Consider the following 16,993-nt stretch of genomic DNA (forward strand, 5'->3'; position numbering starts at 1 on the left):
TAATATAGTTTTTCATTAATTAGGATATTAATATATTCTAATACTACACGTTAAATCACTTATAAGTGTAATAACTATGTTTATTTTGGTTAATTATCTGTTTAGATATATGTTTTATTTAAATATATTATAAAATATTACTCATTTTCTTATTTATATCATACTTTTCATTTGGAGGCACTAACATTAGAATCTGTTTTCAGTGCACTTAGAACTCGTCTACACTAACACTGAATGATGAATTGAAGTTAAATCAATTCATTTAAGTTCACTTCAATTCAAGTTCATAGTTGACTTACCCCTCCCTAAAATGTCATTCTTATTACCCACGTAATTTTGAATGGTAATAATTTAAATAAGAGGCTCGAAGAACAAGTGAAGCCAAAGCTCTTTGCACAGTTGTGGAAGAGGGTAAGTACCCTTACGAAAAATCCAAGATGTCTCACCCAATATGCTAGATGTAATGGCAAGACACCCACCCAGCCTCGGAAAGGGAGAGGAACCGGAAGGGAAAAAGGTTTGGAGTCCGACAAATAGCTAGAGCTAGAGCTTCTTACGTTTGTTCCCTGGACTTTCGTTGTCGCAGAGCAGCGGCTGCAGCTCCGGCTGCAAGTGGTCGTACAACCCATACGTAACGTAGTGACCAATGACTGCGGAAAAAGGTAGGATAACTTAATTTGTCCTCTAGCAGATTTACCAGGTTGCAGGCGTTGGACTCCGAAGAGTTCAATGAGAACTCAGAGCTGCTGTCGTCTGTGCGAGATTGGTCGGGTTTGCAGATACAGGGCGGCCGTATTGTGACGTAACGCACCTGAGAAAGAGGAAGGGAACTATGAAATATCAGAGGCTTATGGAAGAATATGCATCGCGTGCAAGGGACAGGCGCAGCTCTGTTTGTTGGTTTTATATTCGACCTGCTTCCAACAACGGAGGCTCTGATCCCCGACGGACTGCAACAAGTTTGTCGGATTCCTTTGAATCACGAAACAGTGTATGAACCAGAATCCAGATTTCACCATTTTCCCATTACAAAAACAAATATCAACATTTCGTATTTACATCCCAAAACGTAAAATAACTTCTACTTTGTCTTTTGATGAAACTAACCTCAGAACAAAGATACATACTGTTTTTCATTTGTCTTGCACTATAACTCTTCTTTCACTCTCACAATTGAAGTTTGCTTACTCTCATCTGTAGCTGCATCTATTTTGCTTGTATCTGTAGTCCTTCTGTCATCTTCATTGTCATAGGGAACCACCTTGGGAGTTTGTCGAACCCATTCATCCTTCAGGTCAATTTCATCCATGACAAATTGATATTTGCGACCCCGAAGTTGAAGATTGTAATGAACGAATACCAAATCAGACAGCCTTTCATCCTCTATGCCATTTGTCTCGCTGTGTAGCTTCTCTAACACACTCCTCTTCAAGTTAAACTTCAGGGAACCAGTACATGTCTGGTTTAGTATTCGAACCGCGAGTCTTTGCAGTTGAGGGCTGTGGTCTGCATATGATGACCACCACAAACCTGCAACCTCGGATTAAGAAAACACAGTAAGAAATACTGAAAGAGACAATCAACCACGTGAAAATTTCTGATTAGTCGAAACAAACTTGGATGTACTCGATGAAACTAAATTGAGATGATAAGCAATACACTGTATTTGCTTTACACAACATGAGTCAGCGAAAACACAATTCTTTAACCTGGATGTATTCTTCCTATTTGTTCAACAGCAATTGGCTTATTAAAGCCTCCACGGCATCCCCTGTAGTCTTCAAGCTGTAGAAATACATGGTTCTGGACTGCAATATCTTTGGCCATTCGTAGTATACAACACATGAGACCACTACTAACCTCAGCATCTGTCAAGAAGTTGCTCGAGTAACATAAGCTTGGATTCAGAAAATAACCTGCGGAATGAAGAGCACTATGAAGTTGATTGTCCCATACTTCATCTATCACTTTCCAGAATGGAAGATACTTTTCTTTCATATTTTTAAAATTTTTCTTAATGCTTTCTTTTGCTTGATCCATTGTCTCATAAACGTTTCCCATAGCAGGCTTATCACCATCATTTAACTGTTGCATAAAACAGACTAGTGGCATAGTTGCATTTAAGACATCAGTAACTCCTGCCCAAAAGAGGCGCTCTTGGACCAATTGGGCAACCTTCTTTCCTTCAACCTTAGAAGCCCAAACAGAGTTGTTCCAAGTTGATGATCCAAACATAATCTCTAATTTTTCCTTTTGAGATACAATAGCCTCCAATGAAACAAAGGGCGTTACAGTCTGGAACTTTGAGCATCTAATTATGTCCTTTCCACCTGTATAATCTTTCATCAATTTCAGAATTGCTTTGTGGCTATAAATGAACCTTGTGATTGTCTGGGCTTCACCGAGTGACTCTGTCACTTGATTCATCTTTCCAATATTCTCTAAGATTAGGCCAATGCAATGTAAAGCACATCGATTCCAAAAGAGCATACGGTGCTTCTCTGATATCCTTTTGCCTACGGCTTCCATTGTACTTGATGTATCATGTGTGATGACTTGGACCACATTATCAACCCCAACCTCTTGTATAACTCTGTCATACAACAAAAATAATTTATGAACATCTCCAACAGAATCAGAAGCATCAATAGATTTTAGAAATATAGTCCCTTTTAGGGAATCTACTAGAACACTAACCAGGGTCTTGCCCTTTTCACTAGTCCAAGAGTCTAACAATATACTACAGCCTGTCCATTCCCATGATTTCTTGACCATTTCTACATGCTCTTGTACCTCTAGCATTTCCTCCTGAAGTAGCCATCCTTTCAGCTCTTCATAACGAGGAATTTTGTATCCCCGTCCATGACTAATGGCAGCTTCAATCATGTTTCGAAAGTAGGGAGAACTGAAAGCTCCAAAATCAATACCAGAATCATAATAGAATCTGCCTATGCATCTCAGAAGATGCTTTGCTGAACCCTCTAGCTCACATCCAGCAGAGATTTCTTCATCTATTACTGCGCATCCTGTACCACTACCTGTTTTTGCTTCATCTGAATGCCGGTCTACAACCTTCCTTCTCTTCCCTAATGAAGTTGAGGGAGAACAGTAAACCCAATCCAACTCATGTTTTGACATGGGGGAATCAAGATTCCTTTCTGGTGTAAGATTTGAATCCAATTTTGAGCCAATATTTCTCTCTGGCGTAACACTTGAATAAAATAAATTGACAGCTTCCCTGTTCATTTTCTGTTGTTTCCTCTCAAGGATCAAATCTCTCATTACTGACCTCAAATTGCATGGCACTTTTTCACACGGCAACACATCCCCACGAACACCTCCTAAGTGGTATTTAAGACGGCTAAAACCACTCATCACTTTGTCGCAGTAATTGCATTGGACCCTTGACTTCTTTTTATCAATAACAATACCATGGTTGTGCATATTGTGTGATTCATTATTTACATCCATTCTTGCTGAGATGAAAATTTACACCATTCAATGTGGTAAAGTTTTAGCATTCTGTTAGTAGAGAAGCAAAGTTAGAGAAAATACGACAAGAACAAATAATGTCCAAAAATATAACTGTGATAAATACACACAAAATCAACTAGTATCTCCGATCTTTCACATACACAGAGTACTCAAGTTTAAGAAATCCGCAATATATCAACTGAAATGGTATGGCCATACTAGACATGGAACCGATGAAAAACTGCATCCTCCAAATTTTTAACTAATTTCTTCATTTGCCAATTAAAGACAAAAATTTCAGATGATGAGTGTATGATAAATTCTGTACCAGTTGGTAGTAAATAAATTCTCACAGAGTTTTCTTTTCAGTAATCTGAACTTTCAGATAATAATTTAACTTCCATTTTTGAACTAGTGATAAACATCTTCTTGAGCTCTGAAATATACTCTAAATCTTGGAAATATTCAGGAAATTTCGAACATTATATCTTACTAAACCTTTAATCTCCTACTAGGACAGCTTCTGCATGTATATATTCTCGTTCTCCCAGCAGTCGATGACCCATATGGTATTTGCTGATAAGAAACAGGATGAGACAATCCCAGTGCCAACCTTGGCGAAATCGAGCTTAGGAAGTACCAGACGAATACAGGTAACAGTATTTCAGGAATCGCGAAAAGAAAAAAGCAGGCGGCGGGGAAGCAAGTAAAGATAAAAGAGAACTCCAAATCCCAATGCACACCAGTACAGCCGCTGGCTTCTTTCCTCTCCCGGTAAATTTCAAGTAAACATTTTTAAGTGCTAACGTTTTTATGATCAGTTACTATACTTCGATTGTTACATATCCCACATATTTTGCCTTCAGGAAAAAAAAAATCTTCTTCTAAAAGTTGTTTTTCAGATATGAACTACAAGCAAAAAAAGAAGAAAAGAACAGAAAAACGAACACGATGAAACTGTTAACGTCATAAACCAAACGCAGGAGCTTACCTTCAGTAACATTCCTTCCATAACCCTGCAAGAAGCACCACATCTAAGCAAGGCCCTTGCGCATCTATCATACCCATCAGCTTAGTTTCCGTCTTATCATCATTCCAAACCCATTTCATGAATGACGAAAAAACCCATTTCAATGACTTTCCGCTCCCACCATCGAGAGGCAACACATCAGAGCACGAAGTTTATAGAATGTACCAACAGAATGCAACTAGAAAGTAAAAAACATCACAGGTATGGATAGCCAAAGACAATTTCAATGCCCTCCTGGATATAATAACAAAGCAAGCAAAATCTCCAGTAGGTTAATTACCAGGCAACCAGTCAAATTCGAAGACGAAGAAGCTCTGCGGAAGTGGATCGGACGACGAAAAAGAGAAGGGTCCCACGAAATCTGAGCACAGAAATCAAAAGAAGGGATGAAAAGCATCAACTTTACCTTTCTATTAGAAGCTACACAAGAGGAGTGACGATGTACACTGTTCCTGAGGAGAAAAGCAACGCGACTCTTGTAGCTGCTGGTTTTGGGCACTGCGTCCAACAATCAATACGTGGCACATGCATATTCAAAACTAGAGAAGGGTCCCACTACGGAATGGGACGTGCACTGGAATCGGAACCATACTCGTCCGGAAAAGCGAGAAAGCTGCAAGAATCCCCATTTCTTCCCGTGGACGTGCACCGGAATCGGAACCATACTCGTCCGGAAAAAGCGAGAAAGCTGCAAGAATCCCCATTTCTTCCCGTGGATGCGTCCAAACTAGAGGGAGGCGAGAGCTGAGAGCGGAGGATCATATAGTTTTGGGAAAAATTCCATTTGATTGATTTTTCTCGCGTTTGTGCCCGCCATATAAAAAATAAGAAAAATAGTTATAGTATTAGTTCATAAAAAATAACAAAAATTTAGAGCCATGGCGGGGACGTAGAATTGTTGCACCGCCGCTCATACAGGTGAGAGGCCATGGGAAGCATCATCACATTAGCATGCGTAGAATCCACTGGTGCAGACATAGTTTGTCGTCCAAGATTTGCGAGAGGAGCGATCAGTCCCTTTTCGTCCCTAACGTAAACATTCATTTCACGCAAAATAAATAGCAAAAGACGGTTTCGTTACAGGCGGTTGGAAAGCATTTTTGAAGCTTCACAGCCAAAGGAAACTTGGGCATTGCTTTATTCCGACCAATCCTCTCTTCCTCTCTTTTCCGTTATATTCCATCGTCTAATTTTTTCGTCGTTTCTTCTTTCCAAGACTCGGTCTGTCGGGAAAAAAAAAAACTTATCCGATCTGCTGCACCTTTGGAACTTCGTCGGTTTCATGGAGAAAGATCGCAGGCGGCTCCCCATGAAGTTGCGGTTATTATAGGTAAGGTACTTCGTAGTCATTTTGATGTTTCCGCATTTTGCATTGGCTTCCTTGCTTTTTATTTGATCATATTTGTCTGTCTTGCTTGCTTTTGGATGTTTGATTTTCAATGATTCGTTATGAATCCTTTGTTTCGCTGTTAATATTGTCAGATTAGCAACTTGGCATTGCCCCGAGAAATGTTGATGGATCTTGCTATGCTCTTTTGGGACAATGGAACTATGTGATTGCCCTTTTGGAACAAATAATCTTTTTTCTTCTGACTGCGATCGTGTAGATGTTTGCTCCGTATCCTGAACGGGTTGTTGCACGAGAAACGATATCCTGAAAATTTTCTGAAGTAAAATTTTCAAATTTTTCTACCAAGGCTTCAAACCCTCAGATAGGTTTGCTGCTTGACTTCCATGTGCTTAAGCTGACAAGAGCTTAACAAACTCAGCTTACTTCTGTAATCAAACGCTGTTCTCGCATCTTCGATTGTTTGTTTAGTGTTACGAACAAGATACACCAAATCCCAGTGAGACATGAACGCAAGTCCTCATACCAGTTCCTTTTTGTCCTCATTATGGGTTTATATAACTACAAATGACATACTCAACAAATTCATTCATCTTTGGTTTATGTCATTCTTTCCATTTTCTTAAAAATAGAGTTTTGTTCTTCAATTCTTCTTTTATTCATTTCTTCTAATGCCACTTTCCTAAATTTTGTTTTTTGCAGTGATGCTTGTATCTGGAAAAGATTTGTTGTTTATCTCGAATGACAGATGGACAAATTTGGCAACAAATCAAAAATTGTTCCAGTCCCCAATGAGCTTGAAGTGAGCATTTTTTACGTTTTCTTTGCTCTTTAGAAACAGAACCAGCATGAATATGAATTTAAAATCAATAAAATTTTATATATAAACAGTTTGGGCTCTTTATTTGTCCCTTCCATTTGAGATTTCTTGTTCATCATCATGCAGATGGGGTCACTAAATGGCAGATTAGAACATGAGTTTGAGGATGAAAGCCTAGTTAGCCCCTCAGCAGCTTTCAGAAAAGCACATTATTTGAACCAAGTTCAGCATGACTCAATGTCTCGTGCTCCTCAAGAATGGAAGAGCCATAACATAAGGAGTAGGTTGTTAAACAGCATCAAGATTGTTATATTCTCCAATAGACTCAATCTGTTAATGCCTTTTGGTCCTCTAGCAATTGTGGTTACTCATTTTAGTGGTCATCATGTGAGTTGAACATTTTCTTTTTATTGATTGTTGCATATTTTGTATCTTGCTTGACTCCAGTTGGTACTCTGCTTGGTTTCTATGTTATGCTTAATGAGTGAATAATTTTTCAAGCCAACTTCAGGGTTGGGTTTTCTTTCTAAGCTTGCTGGGAATAACTCCTCTGGCTGAACGTTTAGGATTTGCTACGGAGTATGTTTCTGATCACTCCCCTGAGGGTTTTTTTGTGACCTTTCCATTAGTGCCCATCTCAAAAGTGCCTAATATTTGTTGATTGCTCCTCTGTTCGTCTAATGTAGGCAGCTTTCTTGTTTCACTGGACCTACAGGTAACTTTATTGTGAAAATTAATTATTTTTCTTCATTTATTTCTCCCTTTGGCAAGATTATCTTCATACCATGAACACAGTTTTTCATACAACTGGTTGATCATTTATGTAAGTGTTATATGTGGTGTATGCAGTTGGAGGTCTTCTTAATGCAACCTTTGGAAATGCAACAGAACTGATAATATCAATTTATGCCATGCAAAATGGAATGATACGCGTTGTTCAGCAATCACTCTTGGGATCAATTTTATCAAACATGTTGTTGGTCCTTGGTTGTGCTTTCTTCTGTGGTGGAATTGTTTTCAATCAGAAGGAGCAAGTTTTTAACAAGGTACATTTTTTGGGGTTGAGATTTCCTGAAACAAAAAAATGAGAGCCTCTGAAAAAGAGGACTTTCATTGTTCTTGTGATTGGGATCTATTCAAATGGTGTGAATAAATCCTATTTACATGAACCAATGAGACTCGGTTTCAGAGGCTCTTACTTTTTCTTTCATCTGGTCTAGTCCTTTTGTGGGTAGGTTTATGGGAGTCTTTTAGATTATTGTTTTGTATTGGCTATTGAAAACTGTGATGGTCATTCTCTTATGAACAGGCAACAGCTGTTGTGAATTCAGGACTATTGTTGATGTCTGTCATGGGAGTACTATTTCCTGCTGTTCTCCACTATACTCACACTGAAGTGCACTTTGGAACATCAGAGTTGGCTCTTTCAAGGTTTAGCAGTTGCATCATGCTTATAGCATATGCGGCCTATCTTGTATTTCAGCTGAAGAGCCAAAAGAATATCTATGCCCCTGTCAATGAGGTTGGTCGTGAACATGTAGTGTGAAGAACCATATTTCTTCTCATGATCTTTCTAAGAGTTAGCTAAGGCTTGCATGTTGACACAAATAACATTTGGTAAAATGTGTAATATTATTGGTCTGGAGAATTAACTTTAGCTCTATTGCAGTATGACTTTCGTTTTAATTGCATGCACACAATTCTGTGCTTGAGTATTTTCCTGGGCAATCATGGATAAGTGATACAATTGCCTCTAGGTTTGATTATTCCATTCCTAAATGGCAAAGAAATGCTTGTCAAAGATTTGAAATAAATCTTTTTAGTTTTTGTTTTATTTCTTTCTTCTTTTGTTTGGTGGTTCTGTGAATTAAAACTTTTGAAGCTGTTCATCCAACTGTCAAGATTTGACTATATTTTGAACTTGGAAACAAAGCGAAAAATGCTTTCCCTTATTTTTGGCTTAAGCTTCAACTTACTAATCCATATCTCAAAATTTTGTATTTTCTATTCAGATTTGTGTAGAGAATCACCTGGCTTGATTTATGTAACTGTTCATTTTATGTTGCTTATGATCTTTTGGATTTACTAGAAAACATAACGATCATATTCTGAGACTTAACCAAGTCCAACTGGGCACCTTCTTATAGCTCTGAAATATAGGTTGATTTGGATTTAGTGACCATGTTTTCAGCTGCTTCAATACCCTAGTGACATAGCCCTTGTTTTTCAGCTGCCTTAGTAGCCCAGTCATATGGTCCTATGTAAGCATGTCACATCATAAATCACTTCCCCAGTTATTCAAATTGATTATTCCTTGATTACATGTTTGTGTTTTATTTATCTGTTTCTTAACCAAAATATATGGTCTCAGGAAGGGGATCAAAGTGCAAGGAGGTCAGATGATAAAGAAATTCCTGAGATCTCCAAATGGGAATCCATCTTCTGGCTTGCAATAATAACTGCATGGATCTCATACCTGTCAGGATACCTCGTTGATGCCCTAGAGGTATGGAAACTCATTCATAGCATGGAAATTGATTATTTTTCAATTGAACCATCTTTATTGTGTCCTGTTATCGACCACTAACGAGTTTCATCCTGGTTTTACTACTAGCAGATCATGGCTGCCCTATGTGTTTGTTAATGAGCAAACCACATTCATTTTTTTTATTTTTTATTTTGAAAAAGAAGAGAACGAAAAGGAAAAAAGAAAAGAGAATGAGCACCTGCAGATTAGTAAATTTATACTGCTGTTGTTTATGCAGTTTGTGTTGAATTTCTGCTCACTATTTTGTCATATTACTTTATTGATTTGTCTCTGGTTCATTTCACAATTTCTTGCAGGGAGCATCCATTGTTTGGAAAATGCCAATTGCATTTATTAGTGTTATTCTGCTTCCAATTGTAGGGAATGCTGCAGAACATGCAAGTGCTGTAATGTTTGCAATGAAGGACAAACTTGTAAGCATATATTATGCATGAAATTTTCTTGTAACCTGAAGTGTTTTTGAATCTTCAGAGAGTTCTGTTCCAGCTACTTTGCGAGTTCCCCTTTTTGTTATATTTTAATTTTTTGTAGGACATCTCTTTGGGAGTTGCAATTGGATCCTCAACACAAATAGCAATGTTTGGGGTTGGTACTTGAATATTTCATTTATGCAGTTTCGTTTTACGCTTGATACTACACTTGAAAGTATTCTGCACATACGTTTGGTAGGTTTTCAGTTGTTTGAAGTAGATGAGTGGTGCAAAATTGCTCTATCTTATTTCCATGTTCTAAATACTGTTCCAGGATTAGATGTGTAATCAAAATCGAGGTGTTTTGGACTATTTTCAAATAATTTCTATATCTTTCTCATGTTACATTTCATCAGGACTATTTTTCAGGATTGTTTGTTAGTTCCATCTACTTCATCACATTGCTGTATAATTAACTTTTAAATCACACTGGTTTTGTTGGCTGCAGATTCCTTTCTGTGTAGTTGTAGGGTGGATCATGGGGCAACCAATGGACTTAAATTTCCAACTTTTCGAGACAGCCACTCTTTTCATAACTGTCTTAGCGGTGGCCTTCTTGTTGCAGGTTAGTCTGATAACAAGGAAGAAAGTCTCCAATTCCTTGATAAACGAAATTGCAAGCCTTGAGCTGAGGAAGTTGAATCATTGGTTCTTTTTTTCTGATTTCTTTCTTTAAAAACTGTTTACCAGTTTGCAGTGGAATTTTTTCTTAAATTCCATTCTATCTTAGAACTTCAATGCATTTAATTTTTTTCGAATAGCAAAAATTCCCTAAACTTAATTTTTGCTTTTTCTCTCTATGCGATTACTTTCCGTTCTATTTTATATTATTTGTTGTTAGATGGGATGATCCTTCTGCCAGAAGATTGTCTAGCTACTGTCTGCTTGTGCTTGACAGTTATTTGAAATTGTAGGAGGGAACTTCTAACTACTTCAAGGGGCTAATGCTCATATTCAGCTATCTCATAGTTGCTGCTAGTTTCTTTGTACATGTAGATCCTTCTGCTATTGGTGAGTTCTCATGAACAGAAAGCCTGAACTTTTGACCATCAAGTAAGTCATTTTTGCAGCGGAGTTCTCTAGCTCTACTCTGAATGGGCCAAAGCCTTCTTCAGGAGTTCTGGATCTGGAACCACTGACATTTTACTCATTCCCAGTTGTAATGTGAGGCACCTAAAAACAACTGAAACAGAGATTGTGGCACTAACGATTATGTGAAGAAGCATTTGGTCAGCAGAGTCCTAGTTCCTGCATAGTATATCTTAGTGAGCATTCTTGGCTTCTGTGCGTGACTTACTGAAAATATTCTGGTTTTGCAGAAGATCACCAACAACCTTGAGAGCAAAGGCTATACCCTTTTTGCTTCTACTGAATAGATTTCTTATTGCCATTGCCTGTGCATAAGATATACACAGGGCCCTTTGTTTTCTTCCAGTGTCAACACCAATGGTCTCCAAGACAACTGGGTAGTACGACCCACTTTTTCCTGTGTGTATGTGCAGCAGGAGAGGAGGGGAATTTTTGGTATATGTAGAAACAAAAAATATTGTATAAATTCAGATACTTTAGGAGGAAATTACCTTCATTTCCATGTTAGTTTTAAAGTCCTGTATTTCACCCATTTGCATTTGAAAGTGGAGTCACTTCTAAACATACACTGCATTTTGTTCTCAGCTTTATTTTCAAATTTGTTCATGTTATCTTGTATGCATAAATGTGTGTCTCGGATTGTGGTACATAAAAGACCACGAAAAATCCTATAATCTGTTGCTGATATCATGATGTTCAGTGAGGAGAGGCTGTAACGGATGTTTTCTGGATAATTTCCTCAGAACAAATGCAGGACCATGGTGAAGAATCATGGTGGATTGTGCATAGATTCTAAATGATTCTCGAATCATTCTGCTCGAAGTCAAGGAAATCATTCTATCATGGATGATTTCAGTGAAAGGATGCATTTTAGTCACATTACATCTGTTTCAATAGCTGCAAATAAGTATGGAAAATTTCTCAGGAAAACTGCTATTAGAACTGAAAACCTTGGAGAAACTGCAAAAAGCAATGTGAACAGCATAATATTCCCATACTAGATTAAAAATCTGAAGCAAGCCAATCATAGCTTTACATGGAATTTACAGGGGTAAAAAAGTCCTGGAAGTTAATGCAGTTACCTGTCATAGTACTCTCCAGAAATCAAAGTTCCCCACTTGAACAAATGGCCAGTCTCGAAAGACCCGAAGAATGATACAAAGTACTTGTTAGTGCACACCATTTCCAACTGTGAGCTGATCAGAATCAACTTCAGGTTTGGCTTCTGACCGTGGTCGTTTCAGATCCAACTTGATTTCAACTTCGATGTCGGATTCTGTGGCATTGGCTGTTGGTACAAGGTCTGAAGTGGATTCTATCTTGGATTCAGTTTGCTTTTGAGAAGTATCAGCAGGTGGGGACCCAGGATGTACTTCAGAGCTTGGACTGCCAACAGGCAGGAGGGTGTTTCCAGCTTTTTGTTGTTCTTCTAGCATCCTCTGCAAGTATCTTGCCTGCTCCTCTATACGTAGTTGAAGCGCTCTTTGCAACTGGCAGCAAGAATAAACCTTTATGTCAGCGACAAAGGTTCAACTCTTGATTAAATAGCTCTGCTTTTTTGTTTTTTCTTTTAATAGTGAACTCTCACATAAACAATTCAAAAGAATCGTTTCTCATACCAAGATAAGACATTAGATAAGTTTTTAATTTTAAGAACATGCATCCCCATAACAGCACATTGGTTATCCATGAGAATGGACAAGATCATAACACACCTCAAGCTGTTCATGAAGTTGTTTCTGAACTTCCATTTGAATGCGTAGAGCCTCAATGACTTGCATGCTCCTGATAAAGAGGGAAAAAGTAAAGTAAATAGAATAGTTTAGAAACATTTTATCAGCAAAAACATGTAGCAGTTGGGAATCACCTTGTGATGCCTACACCACTCTCACTGTTGATAGGAGCTGATTTCTTGTCTTCTGAGCTGGGGCTCTTATTTTCTATACAGAAAGAACAAGTTTAGTGAAATTTTCGACCAATTTTTTACAATAACCAGATAATATCCACAATCATAATTAATGAGCCTATCAACTGAACATCTGTAATCATGTCCAGCTGGTGTCCTGCATGTCTTCGTATGTGGATCCAGTGGAAATAAATCAATCATCATGCAGGAAAAACATTTGGTCAGATCAATATTTCTCACTACCTTCTTTCTTCTCTGGTATATACTTGGCAAGGCGATATTTCTGCAAAACATTGTTACAGAAAATTATAAAGTTCACATAGTAAAGGCTTGAACTAAGTATTTAATAAAATTGGGATAGTCAATAAAAGAACTTTCAACATAAAATACCTGCAAGTGACTTTTTATATGATAAATTGTCAAACCTTCGACGTGCATTAGCTGTAATATACCCTTTGGAGTTGCCTCTACATGTCAGAATGGCCTTAGTGAGTATTGAAACACATTTCGGTACATAATTAGATGCTTATGTACTCACTTTCAGCCCCATCCAGCTTTTTGACAGCTTCAAGAAATCGCTCATGGAGGTCAAGGGTCCATCTTAGTCTTGGTTTATGCACAGTTTTTGTAACTGAAGTGGCAGAGTTCAAGGGGAAGTGATGGCTAAGAGGAGGATGAAGATCCTGATATGTCTCGACGTTGCACTTAGATCCGATTCCGGGGTTAGATGCTTGTGAGGGTGTCTCATAAATTTCCTTCAGATACCAAAGTGATTAAAACAATCTAGATTAAGTTGGAAGAGATTCAGATTGTTTATCCATCATTAAGTAGAGAAAAAATATAAAAGAGCTTACATCCAAGCCAGGACTTTCTCCATTGTCTATGATGGCTATATCAAGCTCTTCTGACAACATCTGTAGTTCCATCTCCTTGCTCAATGCAATGTTATCCAATCCATAATTTCCAGTATAAAAATTACCGTCTGTAGCACCTCCAGTTAGATCAAGAAAATCCATCAGATTATCTGATTCAGTATCCCCAGGATATGGATGACCATCTCCATGTTGTAGCAAGGGGGACTCCGTCTTTGGAATGGGTTGGTCGCGTTTACAGGGATGAGGAAGGAAGGGTAAGCTGCCAAGCTGAAGAGTCTCAGAGCTAGTTGAAGGCGAGGAGTATAGGCTGGCACAGAAAGTAGAAGAGCGAGTAAACTTAGGTTTAGGATGTGGGTGAGAAACAAAAGCATCCGGGACTTGTTGGGTTGTGAGTGAATCTAATGATTTTGGTTTAAAGTAAGGTCCTTGAAGATGACTGCTAGAATTAACTGGCCTTGTCTCCATACAAATGGATGAACATGCAAAGTTGTCATCTAGGAGCTTTTGCTCACTTGGTCCTGTACTGGAAAGATCATGAACTGAAGATGGAGAGCCACAACAGGTATGTCCGACTCCTGGAGATTTGTTTTGTTTCAGAATGACAGTTTGACTATTCATTGACTCCTGAAAATGTTTTATCACCAGTGCAACATACAAACTTAAGAAAGATAAGTGTTAACTGATGAACTCTTTACAATTTTTGTGGCACAAAATACGAAGAGAGAAAGGTTGATGAACTCTGAATTTGTGTGCCACAAAATACAAAGAGAGAATGGTAAAGAGCAATCTGTCTGCCTCCAATGGAGGAACAGAATTAGTAAAGGTTCGCCAAAAGCCTGGAACATTCCCTGCAAGTTAACAAACAATACCACAAAATAAGAATATGGGTCATCCGATCGAATTTCTTGAAGAAAAAGGTAAGAATCAATCCAATCCATCTAATATGTAGAGCTTCCCCACAAGAGATGATGGACATAATAAGTGGACTCAATGTAGCAGAAATGCACTCATCAATGCATTTGGTTGAAGAACTCTCTGGATATGAAACCAAAGGAATGCATAGTTGCATAGTAGAAACATTTCATTGAAACCAGGTTAATGCACAAAGGAAGTAAATTCATAAGATACACCTTTCATTCTCAAGTCAAAAGGAATAATTAGTAATTAATTCGGCAAATATCCAGTTACTACATAATCTTTCTCACACAACTAAAGGAGATCGTACAAATTTGAATCGGAGTCTCTTAACAGTTGGAGCCTGGTAGGAAAAAAATGAAGCGAGTGTCTATAATCCAAACTGGGTATCATTCTCATGGAAATTCTGCAGGCCTATGGCAAACATTTTAATCCAAACTCCACTTTAATGGGTCTCAGACACAAGTCTCGAATCTCTTAAAAGGCCGAATCAGCCATCTGAACTATACAAACTCGGCCTATACTATAGAAGCCACGGAAGCTGAAAATTTTAAAACAGAAAAGAAAAGAATCAAACACAAAAATCGACTCCAGATTGCAGAAAACAGAGAAAATCAACGAGGCAGTTTGACCAACCAAACAAAAATAACGAGTCCATGAAGCTAGAACAGGAAACAAAAACTTGCATTTCCCGAAAAACAAAAAAAATAGAAATAATCGTCCGGTAAAACGAGGAGAAGCACATTGATGTAATCCACCACGAGACAGAAGGAAGCAACAGAAACTTTCCAGTAACAAAGAACCCATATCAATACCATAGATCAACGAACTTAAATCAGAAATAGCAGAAGCAAGGAAAATCTGGGAACACCGGCTGACAGCAGCAACAAAAACTGAAAAGAAGAAGAACAGAAACACCAGAAGAAGAAGAGAAGCTCTCACCTTCCGACCACGTCAGAGCTTAAACACCACACATTCAAGCAAAAAAGAAAACCAGGCTGTAATCAATTTCTGCTCCTCCGTTTCAATGTGGCCAGCTGAGCTCATCACGGCTCTCAACCGTTCCTCACAGTAATCATTAAAAAAATCAATTCATTTTACACTTTAAATATCATCCCACAAGAAATACACGTCTTATGCGACGTGAACCAGAAGAAAGCGACTAGACCCTTTCCAAAAGCGACAAAAAACTGGAGCCGCTCCGGCACCAGATTTGGTAAAAAACACCAGTTTGGCCTTGAGAGTGGGAGGGATACAAATGGAAGCATTTTCTTCTTTAGTTCTCTCTAAAGGTCTTCATTTCGTACAAAAATTAACAAGAGAAGCGACACAACAGATCTACGGCATTTATATTTTAATCAGGGGACGTGCGTATCCGTTTTGTTTAAATTACGGAGTAGAGATAATGCGTTACGTAAAGTCATTTCCGGTAAGCCGATATGGAGATCAACATTCAAAGCTTACAAAAAGACAAAAAGCATACTAATGAAGCACTGTATCTCTATTAGACCGCCATTAAAGTCGAACCAGATTGGACAGGCTTTACATATGCCAAAACGTCACAGCTTCACTTTAACAAAAGACCTCAAACCTCTTCCAAACTTTAATTTAATTAACGAAGTCAGATTTGCGAATTCTAATTTAAAGCCGCTTTTCATCAACCAAAAAACGTGAACAGAAGGATGACTGACCAGGTTTCTGGGACGAAGGTAAGCATCCATCCGTGGGCAAGTTGGAGACGATGACTGACCAGGAGTAACGAAAATTGCGTCTTTCAAGTACCAAAAACTGATATTCTTAATTCGTCAAATCCTTCGCCCAATGGATTCTGGGTAAGAGGAGGGAAAGAAATAATGCAAGTGGAGCTTCCATGGGACCCTGATGGAACCACTGAGAGAGTCTGACAACATTGCCGATTAAAAAGCTTAACGAGGACTAGACTTGATTAAACCAGCAATCATTTTCAACGGCACCCATAAAACATACGACAAAGGTTTAGAACGTCACGATCTCCTCCTTTCGTGGATTTGTAAGTCGACGTTACCTTCCCCTCAGGGGTCAATATTCCAAGGGACGTTACGGCTCGTTTCCGTCCAACCTATTATTACCTCCATAAGATTCCCGCCTGGTGGTCCCTCGCACAGCCCGGCCACTGCTTCCCTGAACTCTTCCAAACACACTAGGGCACGAGGCGCCCCACCACTTCCTGCTTCAGATGCCTCATTAGTCGGCCAAGACAGGAGGAGCACACGAGCAGTCAAATGGGTTATTCACGATAATGAAGACAAGCACCCCAACTTGGAATATTCTTTCGAATCTTGGAATATTAACAATCGTCTGTGACCTCTCGCTTGGATATTGTAAGAGTAATAATTTGATTAACATTTGGATATTATAAAAGTAAGAATTTGTTTAATTATTTTATTTTTATATATTTAATTAAATAAATAATGTTAATTTACTTTATTATTTAAAATAAATTAAAATAATTTGTAGTTTAGTTAAATAAAACAATCTT

The 16,993-nt window shown here is 38.3% G+C and overlaps 3 protein-coding genes across 4 annotated transcripts; 1 reads left to right on the forward strand and 2 right to left on the reverse strand.

The window, feature by feature from the left end:
* Positions 1–1,022: 1,022 nt before the first annotated feature.
* Positions 1,023–4,949, reverse strand: LOC137937112 (uncharacterized). Its single transcript, XM_068782175.1, has 3 exons — positions 4,466–4,949; positions 1,710–3,522; positions 1,023–1,530 (listed from the first exon to the last, which is right to left on the reverse strand). Exons 2-3 carry the CDS (start codon positions 3,469–3,471, stop codon positions 1,148–1,150), a joined length of 2,145 nt encoding a protein of 714 aa, XP_068638276.1. The 5' UTR covers positions 3,472–3,522; positions 4,466–4,949; the 3' UTR covers positions 1,023–1,147.
* Positions 4,950–6,798: 1,849 nt separating this feature from the next.
* Positions 6,799–14,825, forward strand: LOC137936231 (vacuolar cation/proton exchanger 5-like). Its single transcript, XM_068780800.1, has 11 exons — positions 6,799–7,059; positions 7,184–7,251; positions 7,359–7,387; positions 7,522–7,718; positions 7,982–8,194; positions 9,044–9,178; positions 9,517–9,633; positions 9,752–9,805; positions 10,139–10,255; positions 10,605–10,701; positions 14,779–14,825. The coding sequence occupies exons 1-11, from the start codon at positions 6,799–6,801 to the stop codon at positions 14,823–14,825; spliced, it is 1,335 nt and encodes a 444-aa protein (XP_068636901.1).
* LOC137935960 (protein PHOSPHATE STARVATION RESPONSE 3-like) lies at positions 11,721–15,577 on the reverse strand. Of its 2 annotated transcripts, none has more exons than XM_068780407.1 (8): positions 15,418–15,577; positions 13,540–14,408; positions 13,224–13,440; positions 13,076–13,152; positions 12,929–12,968; positions 12,647–12,719; positions 12,495–12,564; positions 11,721–12,269 (listed from the first exon to the last, which is right to left on the reverse strand). In XM_068780407.1, exons 2-8 carry the CDS (start codon positions 14,176–14,178, stop codon positions 11,949–11,951), a joined length of 1,437 nt encoding a protein of 478 aa, XP_068636508.1. In that variant the 5' UTR covers positions 14,179–14,408; positions 15,418–15,577; the 3' UTR covers positions 11,721–11,948. The 2 variants fall into 2 exon arrangements, with proteins under 2 accessions (XP_068636508.1, XP_068636509.1); XM_068780408.1 differs by lacking the exon at positions 15,418–15,577 and adding an exon at positions 15,291–15,350.
* Between the last annotated feature and the right edge of the window lie 1,416 nt (positions 15,578–16,993).

This window comes from Aristolochia californica, unplaced genomic scaffold (genome assembly GCF_029961685.1).
Source record: "Aristolochia californica isolate CCGP_79_NKW_82.1479 unplaced genomic scaffold, dmAriCali1.0.hap1 SCAF_7, whole genome shotgun sequence".
NCBI lineage: Eukaryota > Viridiplantae > Streptophyta > Magnoliopsida > Piperales > Aristolochiaceae > Aristolochia > Aristolochia californica.

Coding starts and splice junctions, on each gene's coding strand:
- LOC137936231 (XM_068780800.1), top strand. CDS start 6,799: ATGGGGTCACTAAATGGCAGATTAGAACATGAGTTTGAGGATGAAAGC. Junction 7,060..7,183: donor CTCATTTTAGTGGTCATCAT/GTGAGTTGAACA, acceptor AGCCAACTTCAG/GGTTGGGTTTTCTTTCTAAG. Junction 10,256..10,604: donor CGGTGGCCTTCTTGTTGCAG/GTTAGTCTGATA, acceptor TTGAAATTGTAG/GAGGGAACTTCTAACTACTT.
- LOC137937112 (XM_068782175.1), bottom strand. CDS start 3,471: ATGGATGTAAATAATGAATCACACAATATGCACAACCATGGTATTGTT. Junction 1,531..1,709: donor AATAGGAAGAATACATCCAG/GTTAAAGAATTG, acceptor CCGAGGTTGCAG/GTTTGTGGTGGTCATCATAT.
- LOC137935960 (XM_068780407.1), bottom strand. CDS start 14,178: ATGAATAGTCAAACTGTCATTCTGAAACAAAACAAATCTCCAGGAGTC. Junction 13,153..13,223: donor AAAGCTGGATGGGGCTGAAA/GTGAGTACATAA, acceptor TCTGACATGTAG/AGGCAACTCCAAAGGGTATA. Junction 12,565..12,646: donor AGTGGTGTAGGCATCACAAG/GTGATTCCCAAC, acceptor CCTCTTTATCAG/GAGCATGCAAGTCATTGAGG.